Source organism: Trichechus manatus, unplaced genomic scaffold, assembly GCF_000243295.1.
Source record: "Trichechus manatus latirostris isolate Lorelei unplaced genomic scaffold, TriManLat1.0 scaffold00056, whole genome shotgun sequence".
Classification (NCBI taxonomy): domain Eukaryota; kingdom Metazoa; phylum Chordata; class Mammalia; order Sirenia; family Trichechidae; genus Trichechus; species Trichechus manatus.
This window is the reverse complement of record NW_004443992.1, coordinates 3,303,357-3,321,629: the sequence shown is the minus strand read 5'-3', so window position 1 is coordinate 3,321,629 and position 18,273 is coordinate 3,303,357. Positions and strand designations below refer to the sequence as shown.

At 35.5% G+C, this 18,273-nt stretch overlaps 1 protein-coding gene across 2 annotated transcripts in view; it reads left to right on the top strand.

Moving 5' to 3' along the window:
- Positions 1–17,971, top strand: part of STK17B (serine/threonine kinase 17b) — a 37,742-nt gene extending 19,771 nt beyond the window's left edge. The window contains exons 3-8 of one of the 2 annotated variants that reach the window (XM_004378177.2): positions 3,446–3,658; positions 9,293–9,437; positions 11,759–11,885; positions 13,523–13,571; positions 15,049–15,228; positions 17,379–17,971. In XM_004378177.2, the coding sequence (XP_004378234.1) occupies positions 3,446–3,658; positions 9,293–9,437; positions 11,759–11,885; positions 13,523–13,571; positions 15,049–15,228; positions 17,379–17,661 (997 nt within the window). In that variant the 3' untranslated portion in view covers positions 17,662–17,971. The remainder of the gene's footprint in view (positions 1–3,445; positions 3,659–9,292; positions 9,438–11,758; positions 11,886–13,522; positions 13,572–15,048; positions 15,229–17,378) is intronic. The other variant, XM_023732922.1, reaches the window with a different exon arrangement.
- The last annotated feature ends 302 nt before the right edge of the window (positions 17,972–18,273 follow it).

Sequence of the window (18,273 nt, the reverse complement as noted above, 5' to 3'; positions counted from 1 at the left end):
GGAATTCACATTCATAGTTTAATTCTTGGCACTCTAATTCCATATATGACCTTTCATGAGTTATTTAAATCTCATTCTGTCTCAGTTTATCCAGTATAACATTTATAAAACATGGGTCATTTTAATATAAAGGAATTGATGTACATTTTTGTGTGTTCATTGAAATGTATCAATTTGTATTTTGCATAAAGTGAGATAATATTTTATAGTTAAATATTCTCCAATCTTAAAAGTGCTTTCAAATAATTAGGTTTGTAAATGTAAATTTATTTAGTTGATGTATATCTTAATAAATGTAGATGAGTCAAATTATACCTTAGTCACTTTTTTTTTTTGCATTAGTAGCTATATTTTTTGAGCTCAGTTTCCAGTGTTTTTCACTGAAACCAAGTTTGAGAAAAATTGATTTTTCCTCAAATAAGTTGGCATCAAGTGTTTTATCTTCAATGTCACTAATTCTAACTTCTACTGCCTCAGTTCTGCTCCTATGACTTTCTGTTGAGTTGTCTAATTCTGAAATTTTATTGTTAATCTTCTGGATTTCTGATTGCTGTCTCTATGGATTCTTGCAGCCTATTACATTTGTCATTATGTTCTTGAATAACTTTTTTAAGTTCCGCTACTACTTTGTCTCTATGTTCCCTGGACGTTTCTGCATTTGGTAGAATTTCCTTTCTAATTTCTAGAAGAGTTCTGTATATTAATGTTTTGTATTCTGTCTCTGGTAATTCCAAGAAATTCTCTTCCTCCAGAGAATTTATTGATTCTTATTTTGGGAGCTTGCTGAAGCCATCATGGACTGCTTGTTTATGTGGTTTGATATTGACTGTAGTCTCCGAGCCATCAATAGGTTATTATAATTTTATATTTGTTTAGTGAGTCCTAGCTTCTTGTCTTGTTTTGTTTTGATATGCCCCAACAGGCTGCTCGTGTGTGCTAGTTTAATTATTGGCACCTTTGAAACTCTAACGTCCTGTCACCAGGTAGTTAGTTTTGTAACTAAGTATGTGCACACAGGAATCCATTAAATTTTCCTATATGGGTTCAGCTCAGGTGTCCAGGCAGTTGGTCACCAAGTGTGTGGTGCAGGCTCTCACCTACAGTCCTAGAGAGGCATGGGTGATTGGTGCAGGCACTGGACTCTGGCTGTGGTAGGTGATCACTTGCTGAGCCAGGCATGGGGCTGATGGCTGCCCCTGAGAGTCTGAAAGGAAAGTGTGTCCCTATTCCCTAGGGCAAGTAGGTAGGTGAGCTTTGCTGGCGGACTATGAGCACCCCACTCTGTTGGCTGTAAAGACTTGAGGGTACCCCTTTTTCTTGGACTCCCGTAGCAGGTGACTAGGTGGTTTAGGTGACGTCACCAGTCCTCAAGCCCCTGTTGCGGATTGGTAAAAAGTGCCTACTTAAGGGGCAGAGCTGTTTCGAGGGTCACAAATCTGCCACTTCACAGCTGAAACAGTTGAAGTTAAACTTCAGATATTTGCCCTGTTGTACTGTGGTAGTGAGGGCTAACGCTGTTGAGATGGGTCCCCACAAGTCTATACAGGGGTGTAAGGCACTCAAAGTCTGTGGACCCCTTATGCCTGTGCCTAGAAAAGGAGCTGCGCTGACCCTGAGTTCTTTGCTTAGGGGAGCCAGTAGCTTATTTGTTCAAGCCCAGAAGAATGGGTCAGGGTGCCTTTTGGGATCTACTACTGGCCCAGCGGACTCCTGGTGCAGAGCGGGGAGGGAGGAGGTAAAAGAGAAAGAGGTTTTTCCCAAATGGTCTTTTTTTTTTTTTAAATCCCTGCGAAAGGCCGCATGCATGTACTTATCTTTAGCCACTTGGGAGCTGCTTTTCACTGGTTCGGAATGTCCAAGCAGAATCTCTGCTGCCGGATCTCTCTCGATATGGAAACTGCTTCCCGAGCACACGCACAGCTGTTTTCCTGCTTCACTGTGGACCTGGCGTGGCTGAAGAGCTACGGTCCCGCCGCCACCGCTCTGGTGCTGCTGGCTTCTTCTGAACCGTTTCCCTCTCCTGCCGCCACTCAGTCCAATTCCTCAACCTTGCCTTGTTCAGGGCTCCTAGACATTCATATATAATCAAATCACTTGTTTTTCCAGGTCTTTGTTGTAAGAGGGATATAGGAAGCATCTGACTACACTGCCATCTTGGCCCTGCCTCTAAGTTTGAGAAATAAAAAGCAGGAATCTTGGTCATCTTGGCCCTTGGGAATAGCAGAATTCAGTCAAGCAATTTATTTTGCTAATTTATCTCCTTCATCCCCCATGAATACCAAGTACATTAAAAATTATTTTCCTGATATGCTGGGATAGAAGTATATTCTTAGAGAGATTGGGGCAAGAGGGTTGTGGAACAAAAATTACTCTTTGAACATCCTTTATTTAACCTGATTTGTTAGAACCAGAAACTGGAGAGTAGTTTGAGCCTTTTAGCCTTAGGATAATAAAGTTCATGCATAGTTTTAAAAATCTGAAAACCTTCTGGAATATGTACAACTTCCTATTTAAGGGCATGTATACATTTTTCTGGGGAGGCAATCAGTAACTTTTATTAGTTTCTCAAAATAGTCAAACTAAAAATAGCTTTAAGTGTTTGGGATAACAGATTTTGGGTGATTGTAGACTTGGAATACAAAATTTGTCAATACAAACTGTAATTCTAAGTGTCTTTAAAAAAAAAAAAAGGCTGAGGTATTGAAGAGTCTATCAAAGAAACTAAAGACATACTTATTCCTAAAATGGTAAACATAACCTTAGTGGGTGTGTTTACACATAATTGTTGATAAGCATTTATTTTCTTAGTTGATCATGAAGTATCTTTGAATATTCTCCATAGGACACATATATCTTTGGTATCTACTACAAGCCTCATAAATTCTGAGCAGTACTAAGAGATATACTGAACGACTAAGGAATTGTGATAAAAGTTGAAAGCTCAATAAAAGTGGTTCTGAAACATAAAGTGATTATGTTAATAAAATAAGTCAAATACCCATTTCTGCGTTAATTTTATTTTATTTTTATATCGGGGAAGGCTATTTTTATTAGAGAGTTAATGTGACACCCTGTGAAGATTATAGTCTTTGGAAATAGACCCAATTTTCAGTCTTTACATTGGCCAAGTTGCATATCTTCTCTGGAGTTTGCAAAACAAAGAGAATAGTATTTTATATATATAGGATTCTTTTGATTTTCAAATGCAATACTTTATGAAGAGTATGGCATGGAGTTAGCATGTAAATAAGATTCCCCCCTGCAATGATAATAGCATCATATCATTGAGGAGCTAATAAAATTCTGTGTCTTATCCTCTTATTACAGTTTGCCATTTATATTTTTTATGTGACAGTACTATAATTTCTGTAGAAGTACATACAATATTTGATTTAGTTTTTTCTACAGAAAAGTTAAAATTGATTTTCCTTATTTTTCCCTCCAGAGGAAAATTTGCTGTGGTTAGACAATGTATATCAAAATCTACTGGCCAAGAATATGCTGCAAAATTTCTGAAAAAGAGAAGAAGAGGACAAGATTGTCGAGCAGAGATTCTACATGAGATCGCTGTACTTGAATTGGCAAAGTCCTGTCCCCACGTGATTAATCTTCATGAAGTCTATGAAAACACAAATGAAATCATTTTGATATTAGAATAGTAAGTATACATTTTAGCAAATTTAAGTATATTTATGGTACCTATTTTGATCAGTAGGGTAAGCTGCCTTTTGAAACATCAAGAGTAAGAATGATAAAATTATGATAAGAACTTGTACAGATTCCTATTGATATAATATTAAAAGAACATAATTTATGTTAAAATATTTTCACAAGGCTAAATGTACACCCTCACACAAATATAAAAATTTTTAAGTACTAATTAAACAGCACAACATAAATGAATGACATGCAATGTTTGGGGAATGTGGAGAAATGAGTATACTCTTATTTTGCTAATGGCATGGAAAATTGGTTGAGTTTCTGGAAAACAATCTGATGGGCAAATAGAATTGAAATCGTTTGTATATTTTGGCCATCTATTTGAAAAACACCTTTAAGGAAATGACCTGAGGAGTATAGAAAGGTAAACTGCATAAAGGTGCGCCTAGCACATTGTTGGTTAAAGAAACACATGTAGTTAGTATGTGTGTACGCAAAACACAGTATTAGAAATTATAGCAATAAGAAATAAAACATACCCTTCCCACAAGTCAGTGAAAAATTGAAAACACCTAAATATTCAGCAACTCGTCTGATATGGGTAGACGATGGTTAAGTACATTTCCTAGAACACTGAGACACCATATTAAAGCATTTTTTAGCACCCTCAAATAAATCAGAATTACAGGAAAAGCCAGGATACTACCAATATGATTTCATTTTTCATACATTTTGTGATTATTTTTGTGAAGGATTCTTCATCTGACCTTAAAAAAGTTGTCTACTTGCATGACATCTGAATGTTTGAAGTACATAAACATTAGCTAACATTTTTTAAAAACAGTAACGGAATACTTGATTTGGCGGACAAATATACATAGGAACATTGACCACTTTCATAAAAACCTCTTTTAGGAATTTATCTAAACAGCAACAACAAAATACATCAAACAAATATAACACATTTTATGGATGGACCTTACTCACACTCTGAAATTGATTCAGGTACCCTGCCCAGCAAACTGAGTTCTGTGAGGGCAGGGCTGTGATGAATCTCTGTACCTCATGGCTGAAATGTAGCAGACACTGAGAAAATGTTTGAATGGATTAGTATATTTAATTTCTTACTAGAGCAACTGAGACTAAAATTTAATGCTAGGTCTTTTGTTTAATTATCACTTTTGCGATGGCATTGCCACGTCACACATATCAATCAAAGGCAAAAACTTGGTTAGACAGGTGACATATCTTTATATGGGGAAAATATAGTGGTGGAATCTTTTACTCTAATAACTATTACCAACTTGGTCCCCTCCCCAACCATGTATGTACTCATTTTTCTCCCTTGAATTTAATTTTGCAAAATTTCAGAAAGAGTAATTAACACCTTATACCCTTCACCTTGATTCACCAGTTGTTGACCTTTTGCACGTTTATTGAACCATTTGAAAGTAAGCTGTAGGTATCATGAAAATTTCCCTTTGCATGCTGAAATATTTATTTCTAAGAATAAGGGCATTTTCCTACATAACTATCACCGCAATTAAACCTAAAAGGTTAACAATAATTCCATGATATCATCTAATATACAGTCTATGTTTAAATTTCTTTGATTATCCCCAAATGTCTTATAGTCCTTTTTTTTCCTCTTTTGTTACAAGGTCCAATTAAGATTCACAGGTTGTACTTGGTTGTTAAGCTTTTTTAGTCAGTCTTTGTTTTGTTTTTTCATGACATTGACTTTTTGGGGGGAAGATCTATGCCAGTTGTCCTGTAAGATATCTCACATCCTGGCCTGATTGTTTCCTCTTGATTAGATTTAGGTTAAACATTTTTGGCAAGAAAACAGTGTGAATGACGATGTGTATTTCTTATTGCGTCAAATCAGCTGGCAATAATATCAGGTTGTTCCATTACTGTGAGCCCCAGTGGCACAGTGGTTAAAGCTCTCAGCTGCTAACCAAAAGGTCAGTGGTTCGAACCCACCAGCTGCTCAGTGGGCGAGAGATGTGGCTGTCTGCTTCCATAAAGATTTACAGCCTTGGAAACCCTATGGGGCAGTTCTCCTCTGTCCTATAGGGTCACTATAAGTCAGAATTGACTCGATGGCAGTAGGTTTAGTTTGGTTTGGTTCCATTACTGGTTTTGCCAAGTTTCAACATGGTTAAGGTAGTATTTGCCAGCTCTCTCCATTGTAAAGGAGCATTTTTCTGTTTGTAATTAGAAGTAATCTGTGTAGTGATATTTTGAATCCATGTGAAAATTCTCTAACAACTTTTTGTCCAGTGATTTCAGTAACCATTGATGATACTTGGCTGAATTAGTGATTACAATGGATGTTAAAAAAAAAATGGTGATTTTCTAATTCTTTTATTCCCTCCGGAGTCCCTGGGTGGTGCAAACATTTAGCGCTCAGCTGCTCACCGAAAGGTTGGAGGTTGGAGTCTACCCAGAGGCACCTTGAAAGAAAGGCTTAGCAATCTAATTCCAAAAAATCTGCTGTTGAAAACCCTATGAAGCACAGTTCTATACTGACATAAATGGGGTCATCATGAGTCATAGCCAACTTGTCGGTAACTGATTATTATTCCTTCTAATAAGCTGGTATTCTGTAAAGAGGAGCTCCCTTCTTTTTCTTTCCGTGTTCAAAATTTCACTATGGATTCATGGTTTTGTTTTGTTTCTTAATTGATGGGTTATAATCAGTTTCTGTCATTTTTTATGCTCAAGTTGTTCCCAGTTTAGCCAGTAGTGCTCTTTCAAGCTACTTCCTGTGTCCTTCTGAAATGACCTCAGTAGTCTTTAAGGACTTCCTTGCTTTATGGCACAATATTTCCAGGCTCACCTTGTATTTTCCCTGCTCTGAACCTGTAATCCTGGTGGCATAGTGGTTAAGAGCTATGGCTGCTAACCAAAAAGATCAGCAGGCACTTCTTGGAAACTCTATGGGGCAGTTCTACTCTGTCCTATAGGGTTGCTATGAGTTGGAATCGACTCGACGGCAACAGGTTTGGTTTTTGGTTTGGACCTGTAATCAGTCATCTCTCCAAAAGTTCTGACTCCTTTTAGTGGAGAATGTTTTAGAAACCAAGATCTGGATGCTGGCCTCTAGACCTTTTCCAAGAATTAGCACTAGGAAATAATGTTTTTAAAAATCATGATTTTATTGTGATAACCCGATTCAAATCTGCCACCACAAGGCTCTTTATCATCTTCTTTTATTCCACATCTGCAATTTCTGTTCTCCCACAGTGAAAACCCTAGTTTCCAACAGTAGCAATATATTTACTCATTTGCTCTATCCTACAATATATACAGAATAGTTTCAGCATAATAATACTAATACTACAACCAACAACAAACTAGTAAAGTTCAGCATCTCTCTGCTGCTCTTTTTGTCCTTAGAATGTAGTCCACTAAGGGTGTATAGTCAGTTATATAGTTAGGTACAGCTGTTTATGTTTGTATTCAGTCTTATGATATGATTTTTTTAATCCTTTTTAAATTATAAAAGATTTATGTGATTCAAAACATAAAAATACATAAAAGGTATGCATATACACATATTATTCATATTATTGAATTATTGTTAACCTTTTAGGTTTAATACTGGTGATGGTTATATTAGGAAAATGCCCTTATTCTTAGAAATAAATACTTCAGCATGCAAAGGAAAAGGATCATGATACCTACAGCTTATTTCAAATGGTTCAGAAAATGTGGCAAAATGTCAAAAACTGGTGAATCAAGGTGAACGGTATAACGGTGTTAATTATACCATTCTTTCAGCTTCTCTGTAGATTTGAAATTTTGCATAAGATTCTGTTTTGAGAGGATTCATTTAAGCCTACATAATGTAACCAGAAAGGGAAGGAGTGAGGGTGCCACTGCCAGCCTGTGCTGTGGAGCTCCCACACTTCCCTCAGGAAACCTTGAGAAGGTGTGACAGTAAACATCTGACATGCTGACCACTGGGGAAGTCTGTATGTTAACTATTCATAGAGATTAATTCACTTCTTCTTTAGATTAAAACTGAGTAAAACTAATGTGGATTTCTAATACTATCTTTCTATACCTTAGTTTGGAGTTCACTATTAAAAATTTAATAGTAAACTAAATTTTTCATACTCAGATCAGTTGTCTTTACCATAGGACTGCAAGACAGATACTGACGTTAATTTATTATGAATTTCCAGGTTGTTGAGAATGGGTAGGAGGGTGGAAGTGAAATCTATGTGATCAGAGCTTTCACCTTATCCTTTACCAGCTTTCCCACAGAGTTTTCTCTGGAAAGTCATAAGCCAAAGTGTAAAGCAGCAAATCCCTGTGGCCTCTAACTGGCATACTGTCAGATGGCTAGATTACAAGTTGCATCTGCACTATGAAGTGTCAGCCCTTGTGACTTTGAATTTGGGACACAAATTTGAGACCACCATTGATTATTGCTTTCTTTTCATGGCTCTTAAAATATGACATGCAGCCACCAAAACTTCTGAATCTCAGTTTCAGCCACTCTGATGAATGACCGTATGTATAATCCATCATTCATTTATTCAGCAAACAGTTACTGAACACCTACTACATGCCAGAACATTGTTCTTAGGGCCGAGGGTACAGTAGTGAACCAAGTAAATAAAAGGAACGGTGTTTTCTAGAGCGAGTGAGTTTTTATTTTATCACAAAGACTTTGTTTTACTTGAGACATTTCCAAACATACTGTATTAATTTGATAACCATTTAGATTTTTTTTCATCTTATGATTACTAACACATTTTATCTTATTTATTTAGATTTAGCCCTCAAAAAAAAAAAAAAAGTTCAGTGATAGCTCCATTTTTATAGAGGGGGAAAATCAACTTAAGTGACTAACCCTAAATTATATTGCTGATAAATAGCAGAGTTAGGATTTAAATTCAGATCATTTGTTTCCAAACCTAGGGATTTTTTACTTTGTCTTTATCAACATTCTTCAGGTTTTTAATTATTTAAAAAAAAAAAAAAAAGTTAGGTTCTGACCTATTCTGTGTGAAGCTGCGATACAATATATCGGGTCAAGGATGCAGACTCTCATTATGCAGATTCACATTCTGACATCACCACTCCCTCACCGTGTCCTGTTTATTGTGTGACCTTGTGCAAGTTGCTTAGCATCTTTGTACTTGTATTGCTTATCTGTAAAAATGGGAATGATAACTGCCTACCTCACATGGTTGTCATGAGGATCAAAGTAGATGATATTCATATAAAAACACATATATGTATATATACATGTGTGTATGTGTATATATACATATATATATGAAGGCAGATCAGAGCTGAGCTCAGTGTTAATTATTGTATTATTTTTAATGCAGTGTTACAGTAGATTATAAAATATTATTGAATTATAAAGCTATTCAATTTTATTTATTAATTATTCAGTTATTAGTACCCAGAATTTAAAATATTTTTGTCATTTATTTGCCTCCTTAAAGATCCTTCCTCTTTCCCTCACCCCCTAGTCCTTAAGTATATGTAGTGACTAAAGTTTGAATGGCTGCATGTCTTTTACTTAACAGATATACGGTATTTAAGAGTTGTCATTTCTACGTTAATGATTTTTCAAGTGTCTATTATTTAAATTTTGTTTCAGTGCTGCAGGTGGCGAAATTTTCAATCTGTGTTTACCTGAGCTAGCTGAAATGGTTTCTGAAAATGATGTTATCAAACTCATTAAGCAAATACTTGAAGGAGTTTATTATCTACATCAGAATAACATTGTACACCTTGATTTAAAGGTAATGTAACATGTGAGTTTAAGTAACGTGACCTCTGTGTTTCTCCTTTGTTCTTGGTATGCACAGTTGCAAGCTGGTATTGATAGGAAACAACAGTCTGATCATGGTCGCCTAGACTGCATTGGGTGTGCTCTTTGCTTACCTATGAGCTACATGGCCTTAGTTTTGTATTGGCAGAGAGACAACTGCATGTATAAGCAGTTCAGTTTAATCACTGGGCTCTTAAAATCTTTATTTCTATATGTTCTAATAATACAGTCATTCCACTTTATCCCTTTCTTACAGCCACATCCTGTACCTTCTTATCTTAGAAAACTGTCTACCTCTGAAATACTCAATTCTGATCTCCATCTTTGAAGATAACCTCCTACTAGTCCTCATTCCTTTGCTGTCATTATACTCATTCACCTTCTCTTGAGGCTTTTAGTCTTTTGGCTCTTCCTTTTTTCCCCAGACCATTTAGGCCCCTAAACTAACACTAAAGCCTCTCATGTTATTACCCTTTCTCCTTACTTTTCCTCCACAGCCACACAAGGACCTTAAAATACGGATCAATCTAATTGTCTTTTATTTCTTTGGATATTGGACCCTTCTCTTCTTATACAGTCTCCCTGCATGATCCTATGGCTTCCACTGCTATTTTCGTAATAATGACTTCCAAATCTCTACCTATATCCTAGGTCTCTCTTCTGAATTCCAGATCCTTTTTTCCAACTTCAGATTAGATATCATTTAGATGCCTTGTAAAACAAAACAGAACAAAACAAAACCCACTGCCGTTGAGTCTATTCCAACTCATAGCAACCCTATAGGACAAGTAGAACTGCTCCATAGGGTCTCCAAAGCTGTAAATCTTTGCAGAAGCAGACTGCCACATCTGTCTCCCACAGATTTCCTGTAGAAACTATAAAATTTATGTCTCAAATTGAACTTACCATCTTTCCCTCTTTTTCTTCCACCTTTTTTAAAAGAAAAAAAACAAAAAAAACTTCTTCTGTGTTGGGCTAACAGTAAATGGGAAGGAGGGGTATTTACCATCTAGCATGACTGCCATTTCTCTGACTGATAAGGTATTGGAAGAGAAACAATGTGGTAAATATCAGGATAATCATGCCCTCACCTGCTTCTTATTGGGTCTTTTTCATGCTAAAGACAAACCAAGTAGATTACATAGCATCACACAGCACTTGAAATCAGGAGTGGCATATAAACCTGGCTTTATATACCATAGGAAACCTTAGTGGCGTAGTGGTTAAGTGCTATGACTGCTAACCAAAATGTTGGCAGTTTGAATCCACCAGGCACTCCTTGGAAACTCTATGGGGCAGTTCTACTCTGTCCTGTAGGGTCACTAAGAGTCAGTATCAACCCGACGGCAATGGGTTTGGTTTTTTGGTTATTCTCCTATAATGGTCTCTGTGATTTGACAGTAAATGAGCGTGGGCTTTTCTCAAAGTTAAGAGACTGTTAATGATTCTTCTTACAGACTTTAGGAGCAGCACCTCAGCTGGTGTATGGGGTATGACAGCAGCAGGGAGTTTTGTAATAGACCTTAGGTATGCAATACTAAAGCAGAGTCCATGATCTAGAAGGCAGTGGACGAAACCTACCGTGCACCTTGTTGTCTAAGTGAGAAACCTAAGGAACAATCAGACCCAACTCATCCAGAACCATCACACTGTACTGAACTATTTTCTGTTTCTGGAAATGTATGCATTTTCATTCCTTCATGCCTTCTTTCGTGCTATTCCCCAGAGCACCTTTCTAACTGGCATACTCCTTCTTATCATTTTAAGACTCGGCTTAAGCATCATCTCTACCGAAAAACCTTGGACCTTCTTATGGGCAGAATTCAGTAGTCTTTTTTTTATTACTGAGTATTATCTACTTACCTATCTATCTGTCTGTCTATCTCACTAAGTGACTTTTTCTTCTGAACTAAAGATCTCTTTAAGTGTATATTTAGCCTTATTTATCATTGGATACATAAAAAACAAAAAAACCCAAACCTGTTGCCATCGAGTTGATTCCGACTCATAGTAACCCTATAGGACAGAGTAGAACTGCTCCATAGGGTTTCCAGGGAGTGACTGGTGGATTTGAACTGCTGACCTTTTGGTTTGCAGCCAGGCTCTTAACCACTGTGGCATGAGGGCTCCTATTGGATGTGTACTTCTTCCTAAATAGTAGTTCAGTAAATATTTGATAAGTGACTCAATGCAATATATAATAGGTAAACAATAAATTCCATTTATCACTGATCTCAGACTAGTATTATTTTATTGTATATTACTTATCATTTTTTGTTATGCTTTGTTTAGCCACAAAATATATTGTTGAGCAGTATATATCCTCTTGGAGACATAAAAATTGTAGATTTTGGAATGTCTCGAAAAATAGGGAATGCATGTGAACTTCGGGAAATCATGGGAACTCCAGAATACTTAGGTAAGAATTTCCTTTTACTTTTTACCCCATTTTTGAAATTTATTAAGTAAATAATACCTTTATAAAACAATATTTTAGAGCATGTAATTCCAGGATACATTTGGTTCAAATATTTAAATGCATTGAAAGTTGGTTTTGACACCTTTAAATAGACTATGGTGAGTGTAGGGTTATTTAGACTTTAAAACAGTTCACAAGACATTGAATATATAAGTGCAAAAGTTTGATTTTTGTGCTCAAAGCCTTTATACATAAAGAAAAAGAAATGGGTAAAAGGAGATAGGAAGTTAGAAAAAAAGAAAAATGGAAAAAAAAATGTACACAAACTGAGAAAATCCAGTGACCCATTATTGCCCTTGAAACCTGGCTGTTGGATAGACCCCACTTCTACTTCTGTTCTGGCCCCAGATCCAAAGCTGTTTATAATACAAAGATTTTCTGCTTGGCAGGAGTCATTAGAAGTACTCCTTGCTGTTTGCAGCTGCTGCTTTACAGTGTGAGGATTTGTTTAAAGTTATGAAAGGATAGTTTTGAAGAAGGGTGCCAGAAAGAGCTATGATTATGTGATTTAGAAATATTATACTAAATTAATCAACTGCGACTAGGTATATGAAAGATCTTTGAGTTGTATGAAGCAGCATACAAATTTAAAGTCTTTTAATTAATATTAATAATCTTTGTACCTTTTTGGTTGTTGCTCAGGTTGATAAGCCTATGCAGGCACTGAAAAGATACAGCTAAATAGAACAGATGCCACTCAGCTAGGCAGTTGACTTTCCCAAAAATGAAAAACAAAGAAAATTGCTAACTTTTGAATGCTAATAGGGGCTGTCATGTCCTAGAATAAATTATTATAATTATACATAATACAGCTCAGAAAAATATGTGGAAGATTATAGGTGGCTGACAATATATGATATGACTCAAAGGCTTTATTAATAAAAATGTTAGGCTTTAGAAAACAGTTTATCTTTGGACAAATTATGAAATCATATTGTGAAATAAGAAAGTTATTATTCAATCATAAATCCTAGTTCAGACTTTACTAATTTTAAATGTATGATAATGTTTAGAGAATATAGAGAATTTATTTTGCACTTCTTATTCCTGGCAGATGAAGAGACACAGGGAATTAATTCCTTTGGAAATTGGGTTTTTGATAGTTTAAGAGGGATATTTAATTTGCTTGAAAGTCTAAAGCATTTCCAAGAAGTATAATTTGCTCATAATGTCATTGTAAGTGCATGTGATCCTACTTACACTGAAAAAAAAAACCAAAAACTTAAATCAGTCTAATAAAATAATGCAGACTAATTAGTAAAAGGTAATAAACTTTTTAAAATATTCTAGCTTCTAATATTTTGCTTCTCCATAATGAGTTTGCTTTTTTTTTTTTAACTACATATATACCTGTTACTCCAAGAATATTATGGATGCTTTTTAAACCATCCAGTCATATAATTTGCTTAATATTACTTATGTTTAAATGTTCAATCACAGGAAAATTAATACTGTGCTGAATTTCTACTCATCTTATACCACTGGGTTTTCCAAAATTGAATCCAATTCTAATTTAATATAGTTTTCATGTTTTTAAATTTGTCAGTATTGAATTTGTGTTTTATTTTTTCTTTCAGCTCCAGAAATCCTGAACTATGATCCCATTACCACAGCAACGGATATGTGGTAAGATTTTGTTAGTTACCTAAACGCCTTTATTAAAAGTTGGGCAATGTATATTCTGGAGTCCTTGGGTGGTGCAGTGTGCTTGGTTGAAGTCCCAGTGGTACTTTGGAAGAAAAGCTTGGCTATCTACTTTTGAAAAATGAGTCATAAAAGCCCTACGGAGCACGGTTGTACTCTGACACACATGGAGTCACTGTGAATTGGAATCATCTTGATGGCAACTGGTTTGATGTATACTCTGAGGTTCTTTGATTCCAAATGTAAATAATAAAGCCTTCTTTAAAAGATTATACTCAAGTATCGTTATTATGCCACAGGAAAACATTTACCTATTCTTTTTAAGTAACACCCTGGCTCTGAGCTAAAGGTTCAGCAATAAATAGAAAAATCCTTTTCCTCAAGGAAGACTCAGTCTAGTAAAAGAACAAAATAGTCGTCATACAGAGCTAGATGTTCTCTTGTTGTTGTTGTTGTTAGGTGCTGTTTTGTTGATACTGACTCACAGTGACCCTCTGATAAAAGTAAAATGCTTAATAAGTATGGAGGAAGCCGCAGTCAAGAAGTCATTGTTAGGTGTCATCAGATGGGAGACATCTGATTTAAGTCAAGAAGAACTAGAAAGATATTTGCTAAACAGAAAAATGAAGTCAGACCAACACAAAAGTTTAGTTTTATGAGAGTACCTCTCTAGGGAATTGTGAGTTTTTGTGGCTAGCACATAGAGTATATGATAGAGAATAGAAGCAGAATTGATACTGAAAGTTTAGTTGCGACCAGATTGGGGGACTGACCCACAGGCCAAGTGGAAGAGTTTGACTTATTCCCTGTGTTCCTTAAAAACGTTAATGGGTTTGCCATGGAAAAAGGGCCCTGTGATTAAATAAATGGGTGAGACATGTACTGTATTGTCTTTTTCTGGTCCCTTAGCACCAGACTTGTCATGAACATATTTAAGGTTCTGATAAGTTTTGCAGTGAAATTCTACCTGCCCAACTTTGTGCTTTATCTAATTTGCAGACCCTAGGGTCCCTATGAGTCAGAATGACCTCTACGGCAACAGGTTTGATTTTGGTTTATTTGCCCATAAGACCTATTACATTTTGCAGATCATTACTGTGCCCTTAGGCATTGTTTGGGAAATGCTGCTCCTTGAGCGACTTTTCGTCTTGGCAGCTGGTGTCAGTGTGAAGGGCAACTTGTAGATATAATGACATAGATTTAATACATTATGTTTTTTATATAATTGTATAACACACATGGCATTCCCCTGGTTGTATTCTCTTTCTGTGAGGCAAACTTTGAGGCCACACAGTTATTTTAGTTTTAAATAATATGGGAACTTTTAACAGAAATTTACATCTGTAATTTAATTGTACAAGTCTTGAGGACAGGAATATGTAGAGTATTGGTTAAACTTTGTATAAGTCTTTTAAGAGTAACACAATTTTTAACTCCCTTCTTCTCAATTGTTTTTCAGGAATATTGGTATTATAGCATATATGTTGTTAACTCATACATCCCCATTTGTGGGAGAAGATAATCAAGAAACATACCTCAATATTTCTCAAGTTAATGTAGATTATTCAGAAGAAACTTTTTCATCAGTTTCACAACTGGCCACAGACTTTATCCAGAGCCTTTTAGTAAAAAATCCGGAGTAAGTAACAATATTAATTTATTTAAATACTATTATAAAATAAATAAGTCTATTAAGAAAGATAAATTCTGAAATAATATAAAATTATTAGAAGTATGCTTTAAGGTTTCAGGTAAAATGGGAGAGAAATGGTTTGAAAGATCATTAAATAGTAAATATGTAACTGCAAACACAAAATATATAACAGGAAATAGTGGAGTAAAGAGAAAATTTGGGTTCTCTCTGCCACTAATCCCTGAAATTCCCTAAAATAATTAGAAGTAAAAGGTTTATTATACACATGACTGGTTATGATAATACTTTATTGTGTATGATAGTAGTTAAATAACTATAGTTATGTAATAAACCAAAAAAAATTAAACCTGTTGCCGTTGAGTAGATTCTGACTCATAGTGACGCTATAGTTATGTTATAAAACAAAAAAACCAAACCTGTTGCCGTCGAGTTGCTTACGACTCATAGTGACCCTATAGGACAGAGTAGAACTACACTATAGGGATTCCAAGGAGCAGCTGGTGGATTCAGCCCATAAATTACCGATTATCATATCTTTAAGGATCAGATGCCCTTTGACAACGTACTAAAGAAGGGACTTGAAGCCATGGCTTAGGACTCTTATCTCACTCACTGGCAACTTCAAGGCAAGAACAGAAAAAGCCAGCCTACCTTTTCCTTACCTAGGATCAGCCCTATTTAATATGGCCTGACTGCATATAAAGTGGAAGTTGTAATACAGTGCCTTGGGCTGAGATCCTGGTTTTTGTTGTCAAGGTCTTCTGTCTCTGAAGACCTACGACTTAATCTTCCTACGACTCAGTTTCCTATCTTTTGGAAAAGAAAAAAAACTCAAGGTTTATTAATTTTATTGGTTTAGCGGAAGTCCAATCAAAATCTTGCTGGCTATATTTTAGACATGAATAGTTATTTAGTAGAAATAGTAGTAATACTGTAGTTGTTTCTGGGTGTAAGCAATTTTCATTTTCTTAAATATTTTTTACCTAGATTCTAAAATTTCTGTAATGAGTGCATTAATATTTTTTATAATCAGAAAAAACTGAACATAAAAAATGAAAGACTAAAGGAATATATACTCATTTGGTAATGGTGGTTGTATTAAGGTTGGAATTAGGAATATAGGTGGGTTTTTCTTCTCTTTTGGAATATTGTATAATATAACCGTATTACTTTCATGAAGGAATCCCTGATTGGCACAAACAGTTAAGCGCTTGACTACTAGCCAAAAGGGTGGCAGTTTGAACCCACCCGGAGGCACCTTGGAAGACAGGCCTGGCCATCTGCTTCCGAAAGGTCACAGTCTTGAAAACCTTCTGGAGCAGTTCTATTCTGCATGCATGGGGTTGATGTGAGTTGGAATAAATTCAACGGCAACGAACAACAACAACCCCAAAAACCATTTTCTCAGTGTTCATTGCAGTATTATTTATAATACCAAAATGCTGGAAGCATCGAGGTTGGTTAAATAAATTACGGTATATCCACATGGAAGAGTACTAATACAGCTGTCAATGAATATGTTAATTCTTTCTGTACTGACTTGGAAAGATGTTTGAGCTATGTTGTGGAGTGGGTGAAGAAAGCAATTTTCAGGAAATATATGAGGTGTATGAACTCTTGTGAATGTGTATGTGTGCATACACATGTATGTAGAGAAAATTTCTGGAAGTGAGACTGGGGAATGAGAGAATGGGGAAAATAATTTTACCTTTTACCTTCATGGGCAATAACATGGTATAATGGTTAAGAGCACAGACTCTGGAGTCAAGGTTTTACTCAACTGTACCATTTATAAATTATGAGATCTTGGGCAAAATCCCAGCCTCTTGGTATCTTACTTCCCTTATCTGTAAAGTGGGGAGAATAATAATACCTAAGTTTCTTGTGATTATTGGATAATATATGTATGGCATATAGAACATATAGTACATATAGAACATAGAGTACATAACTAAACATTTAATAATGTTAGCGGTTATTATTATTCCCTTCTGTTTGGATTTTATACAATAAACATGCTATTTTTCATAATAAATAAAAAATATACATGTTCTGTCAATCTGCAGACATTTTCAAATTGATTTTTAGTTTTCAGTTTTCTCCTGGTGTTTCTTCTCCCCCCACCCCCTCCAAAGGAAAAGACCAACAGCAGAAAGCTGCCTTTCTCATTCTTGGCTACAACAGTGGGACTTTGGAAACTTGTTTCACCCTGAAGAAACTTCTAGTTCCTCTCAAATTCAGGATCATACAATAAAGTCCTCTGAAGACAAGACTTCTAAACCCTCTTGTAATGGAACCTGTAGTGATCGAGAAGACAAAGAGAATATTCCAGAGGATAGCAGCACGGTTTCCAAAAGATTTCGATTTGATGACTCATTGCCCTGTCCCCAGGAACTTGTTTCAGATTTGCTCTGTTAGCACTTTTCCCTTTGACTCATTGAGACTGAATTTGGAATTTTAAATCCACTCCAGTGTGTGGTTATGGTTTGTAGTTTCATATATGGCATGTTTATATTGTAAATGCATTATTGCATAGAAGAATTTAGGTAAGTGCATTTATGCTGAATTATTAGTTTCAAGCATAATTTTATTTCCTATCCTGAAATATCAACTCTGCAGAGAGGAAAATATTTAAATATATGACAAAAAATAAAATTGTATATGTGAGTTTACATGTTAATGATAGAATTCAAGTTCAAATCAGTTTATCAAAGTGTTTTACATATCAGAACAAAAAATGGTTTGGGTTATATTATGGTGAATGTAAACTGAACAAAATGAAGACATTTTAATACTTTTTTTTTTTTTTTTTGCCTAAGCTGAGTCCTATACCATGCCTCTATTGACAGAATTTGTTTAAGCAAACAGTGTCAAGTTTAAGTCAGAGTATATATTGTATTCTAGATGCTGAAGAGACATTTTAGAATTGAAAATGTTTTTTAATCTCAAGTATTTTGAAACTGCGTAAGATTTCCATTATATACAGTCTGCTATGTGAGAGAGACCCTGTGACCAGAGCAAAGAAGGTGT